General features: G+C 46.3%; 1 protein-coding gene across 2 annotated transcripts in view; it reads right to left on the bottom strand.

The window, feature by feature from the left end:
* The window catches only part of SAE1 (SUMO1 activating enzyme subunit 1), a 60,136-nt gene that overhangs the window by 22,437 nt on the left and 21,341 nt on the right, over positions 1 to 16,358 (bottom strand). For both annotated transcript variants that reach the window (XM_060398145.1, XM_004015334.6), the window contains exon 6: positions 4,996 to 5,101. In XM_060398145.1, the coding sequence (XP_060254128.1) occupies positions 4,996 to 5,101 (106 nt within the window). The remainder of the gene's footprint in view (positions 1 to 4,995; positions 5,102 to 16,358) is intronic.

Genomic DNA, 16,358 nt, shown 5'->3' with positions numbered 1-16,358 from the left:
CTGGGCTAAACCTGCGTGTTATTGTTCATGCTGGTAAGTGAATGCTGTTTCCATACGAGACTCAATTATTTTTAGCACTCCTGTTATGATAAACTCACAGTAACCTCAAAAAGAACAAATCAAAGTCAACTTTTTGCCACAGGAAACCAGCTCACACTTAATGTTTTGCAACATGCCATGGGAGAATAATAAAAAGATGAGACCTTTTGCTCACAGATGGTGAGGCTGACTCTCGAGATAGTGGAAAATGCAGCAGGAAGTGTGCAGTCTGGCCACTATCTTATGAAGTAAACTGGAAAAACACTCACACCCCAACAAAGCAAACACATGCACACGGACAGCAGGGCAACTGTTTCACAGGGGCTGGATGGTGAATGGGGTGAGGACCGTCTACATGTGTGGGGCAGGCCAGAGCTGGGTGACACTGGTATCAAAAGCCTGATGGGTGCCCAGGGGAGTAGGCAGGCAAGAGAAGCCTGTGGGGACACCAGAGGGAGGGGGGAAGAAATGACCAGACAGGCAAACTAGTCACTCACGTATAAACTATTTGTTGGGCACCTACTAAGTGTTCCATTTGGGTTCTCTGCAAGGTATCCTCATGTATGTATCACAGTCAAGTTCTCTGACCTTGCACTCTGACCTCACTAGGAATTCCTAAGGCATCATCAGGTGTATCAGTCACATTCCTAGAAAGGCTCTTGGGAACAAATTCCAAGGACTGAGAAAAGCTGAAAACAACTTACATTTGGTAAGACTAGTCACAAAAGACCAGAGAAACACATTTTGCAGCCAACAAGACAAATGAGGTCATTCTATGTATGCTCCAAGATCTCTTCCGAAGCACTTAAGGCCATCAAGTAAAAGAAAGCAAGTCGCTTAACACTTACAAGCTGAATTCTGGCAGAAGTCTAAGCTGCCGGCCAGACTCCCCTAGGGAAAGAGATCATAAGAGCCTCTGCCCTCCACTTCCAGAAGCTCAGTCCAGTCCTTAATCAAGGAGTTAATCACATGTGAAAAGCCCCCAGAAAGCTAACCAGACCCTGATGCTCACTGCTGGAACACTCCTAAGAGTTCCAGTTGCAGCATATCTGGAAAGACACAGGGCACAGGATGACCCATGAGGGCGAAACAAAACAAAACATCAGGAACATGCATGGGACAGCACGCAAGAAGTCAGGACGCGTCACCTGCTGCAAAGAGAAAAGCGAAGGCTGTGCTGGGTATCTGGAAAACTCAGCAAGAGCACTGTGCGTGTGTGCATGTGTGTGTGCGGCGCAGGGTGGGCGCAGACGTGCACGGTGTGTGTGTGTGTGTGTGCGTGTGGCGCAGGGTGGGCGCGGGCGTGCGGGTGTGTGTGCTTATGTGTGTGTGGCGCGGGGTGGGTGCGGATGTGTGGTGTGTGAATGTGTGTGCGGTGCGGGGTGGGCGAGGACGTGCGGGTGTGTGTGGGTGTGTGTCTCACGGCATGGGCACGGACGTGCGTGGTGTGTGTGTGCGCACGTGGCGCGGACGTGCAGGTGTGTGTGTGTGTGGCGTGGGGTGGGGTGCGGATGTGTGGGGTGTGGGGGGGGCGGCGCGGGGTGGGCGCAGACGTGTGTGGTGTGTGTGCGTGTGGCGTGGGGTGGACGCGGATGTGCATGGTTTTAGACCTGGGTTTTAGGCCTGATATTGCCACTGGTGTGCTCTATAGCCAGGAGGAGGAGTCACTTCCCTTCTAGGTCTTCTTATAAGCTCGTAAGTGGACTAATTAGAATTGAGAAGTGGGCTCATCTGTATGCCCAGAGAGGACTGCAGGCAGTGCTGTCGAGAGGATTCTGAGGCTCTGAGAGAAGTGGCTGGTCAACGAGGAGGCTTTCTTAGCCACGTCTGCCACAGGGGTTGAGGGAAGAGTGGGAAGCACACAGCTGCCAGCCTTGACCAGATGGTATGACATGTGGAGTCGCCTCCTTTTTTAAAATTCCCTATTACAAAACTATGGACATTTCCCTCATGGCTGAGATGGTAAAGAATCTGCCTGCAATGCAGGAGACCTGGGCTAGATCCCTGGGTTGGGATGATCCCCTGGAGAAGGAAATGGCAATCCATTCCGGTATTCTTGCCTGGAGAATCCCATGGACAGAGGAGCCTGGCAGGCTACAGTCCATGGGTTCGCAGAGTCAGACATGACTCAACGACTCACACACATACATGTTACAAAACTATACACACGGACTTCCCTGGTGGTCCAGTGGTTAAGAATCTGCCTGCCGATGCAGGGTACCTGGGTTTGATTCCTGGTCTGGGAAGATTCTACATGCCGCAGAGCAACCAAGTCTGTGAGCCACAACTACTGAGCCCTCATTCTAGAGTCCATGCTCTGCAACAAAAAACACCACCACAAAAAAAAACCCACGCACCACAACTAGAGAGTAGCCCCCATTCTCTGCAACTAGAGAAAGCAAAAACGCAGCAACGAAGACCAAATGCAGCCAAAAAGAAAAAAAAAAAAACTACACATAAAAATGGTTAAGGTGATCAACTTTATGGTACATGTTTTTATCATAATAAAGAAACTAACTATCATTATTAGTTATGAACATAGTCTTAATCTCCAAATGCAAAGCTTTGAAACTAAAAAGAGAATTAGTTACCATTTAGAAGAGGGAAGTAAACACATGAAACAGGCAAAAAAACTAAAGCCCGACAGGATTGCTGCTATGATAATACCTACTCAAGTATGGAATTAAGGGTAAACTGAGTCAACCCTAACACCGTACTATACACCAGCAAGTACCTCCAGCCTCCAAGCACACAGCTAGATTAGACAGGTCTCTAGGACTTGCTCTGGGCTAAGCCTCTTGCATGGGTATCATCCAAGCCTCACAAAAGCCCTCTGAGGCCAGCACTGTCAACACCCCCATGGTCAGAGGGGAATCTGAGGGAGCCTCTAGGAATTGAAGTCTGTGGCTCAACCTCATCCACTTGGGAAAAAAAAATGACAGAGCCAGGACTGGAAGGCAGGTCTGTTTTGATTGCAAAGCAGCAGTTCTGAATAACCGTGTACCACTGCCTGCCATGTCCCTCATAATATAAAGCTCCTGCTTCTTCCTCAAGTCCTGTTGATTCCCCAGCCCCTTGTAACTTCTGATGGTGATGGTCAGCAGAGTCTTTTGGGATGAATTATACACCCTCCCCCATCCGGTCTCCAGGGCACGAGTCCTGCCTCCCCATCTCAGTGACAGGCTCCTGAGGATAGGGAGGACCACGGGCCTGTGTCTTTACCAGTCTACCCCTTATGTGTACAGAGGGGTGTACAGCAGAATCTTCATGTGCGTGCGGCGAGGATCCAACAAGCTAACACTCACAGGGCACTGAGAGTGGAGCACGGATGCTCTTATTACCTGGTGCCTCATAAGGTATTTAATCCATTAGATTTCAAAGACCCGGCTGCTCAGGTCCCGCCTCTCTTACACCTGCATCTGGTGTCCTCTTGGGCTTCCCAGGTGACGTGAGTGGTGAAGAACACAGCTGCCAATGCAGGAGAGATGTAAGAGATGCAGGTTCGATCCCCGGGTTGGGAAGATCCCTGGAGGAGGGCATGGCAGCCCACTCCAGTCTCCTGCCTGGAGACTCCCACGGACAGAGGAGCCTGGCGGCTGCAGTCCACAGGATCACAGAGTCGGACATGACTGAGAGGCTTTCACTTGGTGTCCTCTTAAGGCAAACACGAGCCTGTCTGGGTCTCTGCCTCCTCACCCCCAGAAACCAAACTGGGGATAATTCCTACCTTGTCCATCTCACCAGGGAGATGTGATGAGGAGATGGACAAGAAAGTACTCTGGAAACTGCAAAAGGGTTGTAGATCAGGGTCTCTCAACTGCAACACTGCTGACTCTGGGGGCCAGAGCACTCTGTCCTAGGGGCTGTCTTAAGATATGAAGCAACATTAACTCTCTCCCAACCCCAACCCCAGTCAGAACAACCAAAAATGTCTCCAGACACTTACTTGCCTTGAGGGCAAGACTGCCCCTGGCTGAGAATCCCCAGGTTATGGTAAACTCAAATACTAGCTGACTCCCCTTATAAGTGGCAGTTAGAAACACCGAGGCTATGCCCAAACCTCTGCAAATTAACAGCTGTTTACAGAGGGGTGTCTATGTCCCAGCATTGAGGAGGGAGAGTTGAGAAGCACATCCCCAAAAGTACAAAACTGTCAAGGTGATTCTTTTTCTTCGGGCTTTTCTGGTATTTTCTGTAACAGATATGGATTATTTTTATGCTAACAAACCCATGTGATCTACATACTTGCTCACCTTGAGAACAAGAGGAACCTCAATTTTTCTGTGCCTTAGCTCTCTTGTCTGTGAACTAAGGGATAACACATCAACTCCCACTGGCTCTTGCTAGTAAGCACTCAATGTTCATGATTACTGTTTTAAAAATAAAATTAAAAAATTAAAGTACAGGGACTTTCCTGGAGTCCAGTGGTTAAGACTCTGTGCTCCCAATGCAGAGGGCAAGGGTGCGATCCCTGGTCAGGGAACCAAGATCCCACATTCCGTGGGTATTTTAAAAAATAATAATAATAAAGTGTTAAGCACAAGACCACTGAGATGGCAAACCAACACCCATCTAAGGCCCTCTGAACATTGGCAGTGATGGTGAGAGATGGGAGAAAATCTCTCAGGAGAGGAACGCTGGTTTTGAGCAGGAAGAACTCTGAAGAGGGAAAAGTGGTGATGACAGGAGCTTGATTTATAACACTGTTATCTTGGGCTCAATTTCAGAAAGCAGTTCATTTCAACACATAATTTAAAATAAGCAGAAATCGTAAAGAAACTAGAGCTCAATGATGGGCCTCCTCTCTGTTCACTCTGTTGTCCTAAGTGACCACTTAGAACCAACTAAGGGGAAACTTGGCTCAGGACAACCTCAAGGAACCTTCTGGGCTATGCAGCCTCATGTGCAGAAATGAGAGCACAAAGCGCACGCCAAGCACCTGCTTTCAGGGCTCACCTTGAAGGAGGAAGTAATCCGGAGTCGTGCGCTTCAGAGCTGCCTTTGCTTTATCACTGCTCCAGTCCACTTCCAGCGCCTCTTTGACGGAGCAGAAGACCACCTTCTGTTTTAAAAAAAAAAAAAAAAGACAAGACTGTTTAGGGATAAAATAGTGAAAGTCGCTCAGTCGTGTCCAACTCTTTGTGACACCATGGACAATACAGTCCATGGAATTCTCCAGGCCAGAATACAGGAGTGGGTAGCCGTTCCCTTCTCCAGGGGATCTTCCCAACCCAGGGATCGAACCCAGGTCTCCAGCATGGTGGATTCTTTACCAACTGAGCCACAAGGGAAGCCCAAGGATAAAATACATCGACTTCAAATCACCAGGCCGTAACTCATCACCATTACTAGGTTTCCTTGTTCACTAAGAAGCTGCTGCTGCTAAGTCGCTTCAGTCATGTCCGACTGTGCAACCCCATAGATGGCAGCCCACCAGGCTCCCCCGTCCCTGGGATTCTCCAGGCAAGAACACTGGAGTGGGTTGCCATTTCCTTCTCCAATGCAGGGATGTAAAAAGTGAAAGTGAAGTCACTCAGTCGTGTCCGACTCTTGGCGACCCCACTGACTGCAGCATACCAGGCTCCTCCGTCCATGGGATTTTCCAGGCAAGAGTACTGGAGTGGGGTGCCATTGCCTTCTCCGAAAAGAAGCTGAGGCCCACTCAAATCCAATAAACACTTCCTGAGCACTTACTGTGAGCTCCCCTGGGCACTGGGGTCACAGAGATCAATGCTATGGACTCCCTGAACTGCAGGAAGACAGAGCAAAGCTCTGTCCATTCTGACTCTGGAGGTATTTACGCCATGGAAATTCCTTCACAAGTGACCAATAAAATGTGTCTAAAGATACTCAATGAAATATTCTCTGTGTTAGTAAACAGACACAAACAACAATACCCATGAATAACAGCATTCCTTCTCCCTACAGCAGGAAGAAATACAGTTGAAACCTAGTAACCTACATCAAATTTTCTTTTAAAAATGCCATGAGAGATATATGTTAAAATACAAACAACTAATTATGAATAAGAAAATAGTTTTCTTTCCCTTTCCTAAACAATGAAGTCCAAAAGCCATTTTCTGGGACTGAAGGACAGGGAAAGAACGTGTGTGTGGAGAGCTGGTGGCTGGACTGGAGGGGGCAGGGCAGGGCAAGGAGGGCATCCTCAGAGGGCAGCAGCAGGAGCCCGATCACATCCAAGGACTTGATGCGACAAGAAAAGACACTGAGAATCTGGGCAGCAAGGCTTCACTGTCAGAGAAGAAGAGAGTCAGAACTGGGGAAACAGAGAGAATTAGAATGAAGCCTGTGGTTGAGAGTTACTGCCGTGAGCTCATTTTCCATATATACAGACAGATAAAGAAATAAATGTAAACGCAAGTGTATGTGTACACATACAAATATTTACCTGCTGTGTACACTGAGAAAGTCTAAAAGCAATGATACTCTAGCAGCAACAAGCACATCTAAAACACAGAGTCTGGTTTCTAATCACCACTAAAAGACGCATTTCTCCTTGGAGAAATGACTGACTGCAAAGCTGCAACATGAGAGGAGCCTGAAACAGGAAAAGTGCCCCAAAGAATGATGGGACATGTCGAGGTAACAATTCAGCTTAAAGAAACTTCCACTGGTCAAATCTGGACCAATCTGAGGATAAAAGTAAAGAATAATAGATAGTACTTTTAAGTAAACTATAATCCTTTAGATCTAAAATTAGCTAATGAGCAAAGTTTTTTAAGGAATGAAGTATTTATATATTTTCAAAATACTTCTCCACAAAATACCTATTAGTCACACAGGGATAAAAAAAAATTGTTTTCAAAGGACTAATATGGAAAGTAACCTTACTCAAATGATCAAAATTAACACAACCAGTAAAGCAGCACATGGAAACCACGCACCAGACCACAGGACGCAATGAGAAGCATCCATGTGGTGGTATTTTTCCCAAAGATGTGTAGCAAGAGTCTAATTACAAGGAACATCAGAGGAACCCAAACTAAGAGACATTTTACAAAATAACTGGCTTGCAACCTTTAGATGTCATGAAAATCTAGTTGCATCCCATTCTGACCCGGATCCTTTTGCTGTTAGGACATGACTGGAATAACCAGCAAACCCTAAACAGGGTCTGAGGATTTAGATGGCAGTGACTTATCCAGATATTTTTCCTGACTGTGATGGCTGGTTTCTGATCACGGAGAATACCTTATTTGAGAAAATACAGACTAAAATATGTGGGAGTAAGGCAGTGGCACCTTATCCTCATCTAGTTGTCAGCTACTTCTACCAAGTTTAAGCTAGTACATGTGTGTGTGCAAGTGTATAAACCTTCAGACTTACAGAGGTGTGTGTCTTCCTTTCTTCCCTCTACCGACTCCCCCCCACCCCCACAGCAAAAAGAAAAATAAAACAGAAGGAAGACAACAATGGCGCAATTTACAGGCTAAGGGAGCCAAGACCCATTAGCTGCCAGGCAGTTCCCACAGCTGCAGATCAAAATGGACCTGAAAGGTGAAAACACAAACTGCTGGTGAAAATGAAAAACAGCCATGGTGTGTAAAGTGGCTTTCCGCCTCCCCATGATCACTCCTCTGGGGTTTGGGCCCACTGTAAGAGCTGGGATACAGGATGGTTGTACTGCCCTCAAACCTTTTGGTCAATGGGTCTGTCTGACCTTAGAAGCTAAGTCATGCAGTAAACCAGAGGGACATTTAGTGCTTGATATAGACTTGCCAGCCCCTTCTTAACAAGTCTTACCACACAGATCAAGCCATCAGCAGTACGACCTGGAGATGCCATCACAATAAGGAAACGTCTTACCAGGTTTCAAAACCCACCAAGACTTTCATTCAAAATTTTTGTAGTTTGCCTGGCTAAGTAAGACCAATGCTAAGAATCCACTGATTTGTTAAGCCATTATATGAAGAATAAGGGGGAAAAAAGTTGGTTCTAGAATCAGTCTGAGACAGGCCTGCCTCTAATGCTCTCAGGGCCTGAGGGTAAGAGTACAAATGAAAACCCATATATCATGTCTACATATTCAGTTATAAATCACACTAATAAGCTATTAAGTAAAGTATATTGTATTCTCCAGCCTTGACAAATAAACCTCCTTCATAACCACCTAGAAAACTAGGTTCAAATTTGGAATTCTCACACTCTGTGGGAGTCCTGTGCCACAGGGGCACCCTGGGAAGGTCGCCCCCGTCTCATTCTGGCTCACCCACAACGTAAGGAGCTTTGAACCTGATTTTGCACAAGGTTTTGCCCATCCTTCCCTACCAAAACATCCAATCCTCAGGCCGAGGCATTCAGACGCTGTGGTAAGGTCCACACTCCAGAGGCAGACAGGGAAGCAGCCTAGAAAGTGAGCCTGAGGCTATCTGGCCAGGAGATTCCAGGGGTCCAGGTACCCAGAATGGGGTTCAGAACTGGGGGCAAGGCTATGGGACCCAGGCAGATGTACCTTCCTGATCTCATGGGATCCTTACCCTGTGAGGGGAATGGCTGGAGGAAGGCCGGAGTGGGACCTTCTAGAGCACCACGGCCAAGGGTAGAGGCCCTCTGCCCTTCCCAACTTTAGGGCAGATTTAGTCCCAGTTCTGCCACTAGTCTTTGACTGTGGACCAGTGACTTCACCTCTCTTGGGTCTGTGGCAGACAACTTTTGGAGAAGTTTCCTGGGATCTAAGGAGGAGGCCCCTGTGGCCTTGGCTTTAATGTGTACCAACCCACCAGCACAGGTGACAGAGTCTGAGATGGTCCCACGACCCAAGCCAGGCCCACCAGATTCCTTAATCAAGAATATGAAAGCTGGAAATAGAGACACATTCATGGCAGAACTCTCAAGAGAGAGGCCAGATTCCTGTTGCCTCCAGGGCCTCCCAGCTGCCCTGGTTTTTCCTCTTCTCAGATCACAGGAATAAAACTCCATGCTTCTTGGGCTACTGAAGTCTGCCTCCAATTAATGCCCCCTTTTTTGGTTCAAAGTATCCAAATTCTACTATTGTGGCTCATAACAAAAATAAAACTTAACCAAGCTGCCTAATCTGTAGTAGAATAGATGCAAAAGGCGGTGCCTGCCTTACCCACCTCACTGGCGTCGAGTTTATAAAGAGAAAAGGCTGCCTGACACCGCTTTCAGGGAGTAAAGAGCCTTCAGATGAAGCAGCCACAAAGCCTGCCAGGTAGCAGCCGCTACCATTCCCCCAAACGAAGTAACCCCTCCTGTTTCACCATGCCCTCAGCTCACGAATCCCTGTCTGGTAGGCCTCACCCACTCCCCTCCACTGTCCATTTTCCTTCCTGATCATTCTGGGCCTTGAGGATTTCAATCTGAGAGTCTAGTTAAGACTAATAACAAGCCTTCTTACACTGGGTAGCAGCTTCCTGATGCAGAGACCACAGTGAAAGGCACAGCACTGAATGGAGCAGAATTTTCAACAAATACCCAGGAGCTGATAAGACCCACCTGCCTTTCATTTGCCAAAAAGCCCAACAATAAATATAAAAGATGAATTCTCCACACAGTCTATCAGCTATCAAATTATGGGGTTGTGCTGAGCCATTTAGATAGTGGGAGACTGCAATAACCTCTATGCAATAGGAAACTGGCTCAACAGATCACGGCAAGGCAAAGCGAGGAAGACCTACCAGACAGCCACTTAAAAATCATGTTCTCCAATTGTATGCCAACTATAGCTCAATAAATAAAATAGAGTAGAACAGAAGCATGCTCTCCAAAGGAGACACAAAGATTTGAGGAGTGCTTATGAAAACACACAGAGTGAAAAAAGGAAAGACAACACACACACACACACACACACACATATATATATATATGCCACATACATTAGGTCATTATGTATGTCTTGCATATATTTACATATATCAACTAGCACTCCAATTTATTATGCACATGCATAAAAAGAATAGTGACATTACTGGGTAGCAAGATTCACATTTTCTCAGTTTGTTCTATATTTTCCACATTGGAACTTGTGAAACCATTTTGTTTTCTGTGGGTTTTTTTTTTGGCTGTGCCGCATAGCATGTGGGATCTTAGTTCCCCAACCAGGGATCAAATCCATGCCTCCTGCAATGGAAGCATGGACTCTTAACCACTGGACCACTGGGGAAGTACCCTATTTTATTTTTTAAAATCAGGCTGAACATCTATAAGAAGTGATAAAGATCTGGATGTAAAGCAGCATGTAAATCAGAACTGAAACAACTTTTAAACTACAGATTTCGAGGTCTAATTTCCACACCTACTTATCAGAGACTATAGTTTTCAAAAGCATTTTAACAACTGACAACCACAACCCGAGACAGTTTTCACACTCGGCAGAGTGGCAAAAGAGCCCCAAGTTACCAAATGTTACTGTTACATGCTGCTGGGTTGGAATGTAAATAGAGAAAATGCCTTAAGACTTCCTTTTTTAGAGGCTGGTGAAGCTGAAGGTGTGCACACTCTAATTCTCCTGTGCCCTAGAGAAATCACACACCCACCCAAAGAGATCATCTAGGCACGCACGTGACACTGACTGCAACACAATTTGTAACGGCAAAAACTTACATAGCTAAATGCCTATTAACAGGAGAATAAATAGTAATGTTTTCACACAACAAATACTCTGTGGTCAAAACAAATAAACAAAAAACCCACCGATAAAACTGTCTTGCAATGACTGTTGTCCAGGAGAACTTGCAATGATGACAAGAACACTCTGTATATGGGTGCTTTGCAATATGGATGCCACAGGCCGTGTGTGGTTACTGAGCATGTGAAATGTGGCTAGTGAGACTGCAGAACTGAATTTTTAAATTAAATTTTATTAATTCTAATTTGAATGGCCACACGTGGCTGGTGGCTACCGTAATGGACAGCAAAGCTCCAGACCTACACACAAACACAGATGGCCTCACAAAGCTGCTCTTAAAAAGCATGTGGAATGGAGGAGGAAATGGCAACCCACTCCAGTATTCTTGCCTGGAGAATCCCGTGGACAGGGGAACCTGGCAGACTACAGTCCATGGGGTCTCAAAGAGCTGGACATGACTTAGCAACTACACAGATATAGGAGAGACAGAAGTGTGATGGGACAAATTATGTGTATGGGATTAAGAGATGAAAAACTCCTATTTATAAAACCGCAGCAAGTTTATATTGTATCAGATAAAGAATTACAGCCATTATTGTATAATAACATTTGGTAGAGTATAACATGTAAAATACTGAATCACTGTGCTGTATACCTGAAACTAGTATAATATTGTAAATCTACTGCAATTAAAAATAAAAAATTTAAAAAATAAAAGGTGAATTTCCCACGGAGAATTGTTAAGATTGTATTTTCTGGATGGTACAAGCCACCAGACATTTAATAAAGGGAGTATCTATGAACAACAACAACAAAAAAGCATGTGAAACCAATTTTTAAGAAATTAAAAAGCACGCCAAACAATTCTGTATTGCTTGGAAACATAGTCGAGCAGGAAGAAGAAATGCATGGGAATGAGAAACATGACTGAGGACAGCGGTTACTCATGTGGGCGAGGGGCATCCAAGTGGCCGCAACCACCCAATAGTGTTTTCTGCTTTAAACGGGGTGGTGGTTTCGTGGTGGTTTCGCTCTACATTCTTAATTCCTACCCTACAACATCACCTAGTAAGCGTTATTCCATTGTTGGGATTACAAACACATGATGAAACACCATGCCAAGCCGGCCTACACCCACTCTCTGGATACCTTAGTAAACCCTCACCAATGTGCCAGCAGACCTGAGGAGACAGAGAAAGAACACGCAGATCGGTACAAGCGTCCTGGAGACCTTCCGCTTATTAAGGTGGACAGTGTTTGCTTGAGCGTTGTGTTTTATGACTTGCACTGATGTCACATGATTTTTGTGTCTCAAATATCACACACACACACTGTGCTGTGATGCTGGCAGGGACTTCTATTCCTCATCCATAGAACCGAGAAACTTCTCTCCGATGAGACAAGGCACCAGCAGCACCCGCTCCAAAACTCTTCTACCTGGGAAACCTGCCATCAACTTCCCATCAAATCCTCTGCAATGTACACCCTGCCCCCTCCCTGCCTGCCCCCAACCACAAACATACCAAGTCACTCTGAGAGGGAGTTTTGAACCTCTCTGGCCTGCAGGTTCTGGTCCAGGCAACAACTCAATAACAGACTTCTACACATTCTTCACCAAGAACCTCGTCTTCTTTAAAAGTCTGTTCTCAGCTCAGTTCAAATAACCTCAACTATGAGAACTAACATACTACAACACTAATCAATTTATTCAATCACAAAGAAAGTTAAATCCTTCCTAACTGATGAACAAATCCTTTTTACAACAACAATAATCTCCCAAGTTGGGTCATCTTATGCTTCCTGTACACTGAACACACGTCCTGAACACGCACGTGTGGGCCCTGCACTAGGAACACAGCTGGGAACCAAACTCCCCAGCCCAGGTCGAATGGAGTTTGCGTGAACGAGGGAGGCACTGCCAAGTCATCTGAGGGGCAACGGGTGCTGCCATCAACGTGCCAAAGGAGAGGTGGAGCCACTAGCCAGCCACCAGGAATGTGGCTGTAAAGATGGGGCTGAGAGGAGGATGCGAGTTGTCAACAAATAAATGGCTCAGAAAGGAGAAATCAAAGCAATGAATCACTCTTCAACTGTGGAATTTCACAACTAATTCATGAAAAAGGGACTTCCAGGGCCAAAATTAGTCACCCACTACTTCAGAAGGGGTAAAATTAAGTCTATTTCTTAGCATGTCAGAAGCAAATCTTTATGTTTAATCTTTAAAAAGCTATCACAGAGAGTATCCACCCCCAAGAATCTACCCACTCCTGTCCGGCAGCCCCCTAACAATAAAGAAACACGGGCAGCAACATGGGAGCACACTGGCGGTCATTCATCCTGAAAGTTTTCAGAAGTGACCCTGATTTTCACATACTTCAGCCTGGCATCCTCACCCAACTTCAAGTCATCCTGGAAACTCCAAGGGGCAGCGCCTTGTGGTGATAAAGCGCCCCTGCACCCTCGGCCACCGCCCGTGTTCTCCCCTCCCTGTGTCAGCCCCTCAGTCATGTCTGACTCATTGTGACCCCATGGACTGTAGCCGCCAGGCTCCTCTGTCTATGGGAGTCTCCAGGCAAGAATACTGGAGTGAGTTGCCATTCCCTTCTCCAGGGGGTCTTCTTGACCCAGGAATCGAACTCAGGTCTCCTGCAGTGTAGGCAGATTCTTTACCATCTGAGCCACCAGGGAAGCCCACCCAGTCCTTCCTCTGACACAGCTGTGTGATCTCAGGCAGGTCCCTTAACTTCTCCGGGCTTCAGGGTCTGCTGTAAATGGAGATAAGACAACTAACGTACTTCCCTGCACCCGATGCAGTGCCTTGTACACAGTAGGCATTTTGCAACTCACAGATACAGAAAGAACTGGCTGTTTGGAGCCAGGAAGTCAGAGTCGTTCTGTCTCAACATCTGAGCTTTTTCTTGACCCTGTTTCCTGTGACTGGCTGCTGATCCTGGCTTGGGTGCTTGCAAGACTGTTCTTCACATTTCAACTCTAACAACTCTTCCTCAGGGAAACCTTTCCAGACACTTCCTCATCATAAAACCGCTGCCATCTCCTTTACGTGCTGTATATGGTACCCACTTCATGCCTGTGCCCAAGACCTGTTTCTGGGGAAATCTCTCTGATGACTCCTCCTGGGCACCAAAGGAAGCACACAGTGTCCTGAGCACCAGTCTCTGGGCTGGGCATCTGCCCGCCACTGTAGTTCTCACCTTCGCACAGGTGCTAGAAAGGCCTGGCCAAGCATCTTCCTAGACGGTGTGAAAACCACAGCTCTGTTTTTCCTCTTTGTTTTTTAACGTTTCTAATTTCGGAGCACAATGTGTACCTTCAAGCACAAGTGGGTGTACAACATAGGGTTGAACCTAAGGAAAGGGGGGAGGGGAAGGGAACCCTCACCAGAAGCCTTTCACAGGAAACAGGAAGTGGCTGCTTCCCCACCCCCATCCTGCAAGGCTGAGAGCATAGCCCAACTAGTTGAAAGGGCAGAATCTAAACCCAGGGATTTTTGAATTGGAGGAAAACTTCGGAACTGTGGAGCAGTCACTGCCAAAATGGAGACGGCACATTCTCGCAAGGTGGCCGAGCCCCGGCCTGGCCCCAGCCTTCTGCAGCTCCCGGGGCAGCCACACAAAGACAAGGTTTGGAATCCCGGAGATTGTCATGAGGAATGCCCTGCATGCCTCACGACCTTCACGGCTCAGGGCTGGAATCCAAGCCTGAATTGTCCCCGTGAAACAGCTGACTAACAATGTCAGCTGGGGAATATTTTGATACCTTCAAATTGGGCCCTGTGGAGGAAGAGGCTACACAAAGAGCTGTGTGCCTGAAGAGCCCGCAGAATGGTACGCAGAGGCCACCCAGGGTCTGCCAGGCTGCCCACATTCTCCTCATAGCTCGCTAAAGTGGCTCCCCAGAAGTCTGACTCCCAGGAAACTTCGCCAGCTGCCTCAGGGCTCTAACTGGCTAGGGCTCTCTCTATTTGAACGTGAAAGGCCCGCCTCAATCAGAGAAGGCCCTTAAGCCATAAAACCCTTCACACCAAGGCCAAGTGTCACACTTGTAAGAGGGTGTGATTTAATACCAGTATTAAATATATATATAATATATATATATATATAAAATATATATACACACCTGAGAACACTTGTCAATATCAAGACCTTTCTTCTTAAAAGGTTATTTGGTGGGGAAAAAACAAAAACTTTATTTTAAAAAAGCAATAAGCAATTCAAGTTTAAACTGTCTCCCTGCCCATTAAGGAGCCTACTAAATTGTCTACCAATTTGAAAGCAAAAAAATCTGTACAAGAGTAATGGCTTGTGCTCAACAACAGTCTTCTTTATGCTACTCCATACACCAAAGGTTCAAACTGCTGGCCCACAGAGCAGGTAAGTGAGGAGGCACACGTTCTCTTTAGTCTCTACACGGTGCAAGGGAACAGCGTGCAAAAAGGCTGCTGGCATTAACAAGTCTGAGACAGAGCATATGAAAAAAATCTACATTTCTCACTCTCTTGAAAAATCACATCTGGGCATCACTAGGTTCACATTTTCTCCAGAAAAACATCTACTTCTTCTTCATTGACTACACTAAACCCTTTGATTGTGTAGATCACAACGAACTGTGGAAAATTCTTAAAGAGATGGCAATACCAGGCCACCTTACCTGACCCTGAGAGAAGCAACAACTAGAACCAGACATGGAACAACAGACTGGCTCCAAATTGGGAAAGGAGTACGTCAAGGCTGTATATTGTCACCCTGCTTATTTAGCTGATACGCAGAGTACACCATGTGAAATACCAGGCTGGATGACTCACAAGCTGGAATCAAGATTGCCAGGAGAAATATGAACAACCTCAGTTATGTAGATGATACCACTCTAATGGCAGAAAGCGAAGAGGAACTAAACAGCCTCTTGAGACTGAAAGAGGAGAGTGACAAAGCTGGCTTAAAACTCAACATTCAATGAACTAGATCATGGCATCTGGTCCCATCACTTCACGGCAAATAGATGGGGAAAAAGCAGCAACAGTGACAGATTTTCATTTCTCGGGCTCCAAAATCACTGCAGACAATGATGGCAGCCATGAAATTAAAAGATGCTTGCTCCTTGGAAGAAAAGTTATGACCAACCCAGACAGCATATTAAAAATCAGAGACATCACTTTGTCTACAAACGTCCATATAGCCAAAGCTACGGTTTCTCCAACAGTCATGTAGAGTTTGACTACAGAGAAGGTTGAGCACTAAAGAACTGATGCTTTCAAACTGTGGTGTTAGAGAAGACTCTTGAGAGTCGCTTGGACTGCAAGATCAAACCAGTCAATCCTAAAGGAAATCAACCCTGAGCATTCACTGGAAGGACTGATGCTGAAGCTCCAATAATTTGGCCACCTGATGTGAAGAGCTGACTCACTGGAAAAGACCCTGATGCTGAGAAAGATTGAGGGCAGGAGAAGAGGGCCACAGAGGATGAGATGGTTGAATGCCATCACCAACTCAATGGACATGAGCCTGGGAAAACTCTGAGAGATAGTGAAGGACAGGGAAGCCTGGTATGCTGCAGTCCATGTGGTCGCAAAGACTCAGACATGACTTAGCTACTGAACACGCAACCTCATGGTAACAGCTAGCTGGCACTAAGCATATCTGCCCCCCTTTAAAGGGGATAAGCGCTGGTCCACTCTGTCCAGACTCCTCCCTTC

The sequence above is a fragment of the Ovis aries genome, chromosome 14 (assembly GCF_016772045.2).
Source record: "Ovis aries strain OAR_USU_Benz2616 breed Rambouillet chromosome 14, ARS-UI_Ramb_v3.0, whole genome shotgun sequence".
In the NCBI taxonomy this organism is placed as follows: domain Eukaryota; kingdom Metazoa; phylum Chordata; class Mammalia; order Artiodactyla; family Bovidae; genus Ovis; species Ovis aries.
The sequence above is the reverse complement of the archived record's forward strand: the minus strand, read 5'-3'. Positions and strand labels throughout refer to the sequence as shown.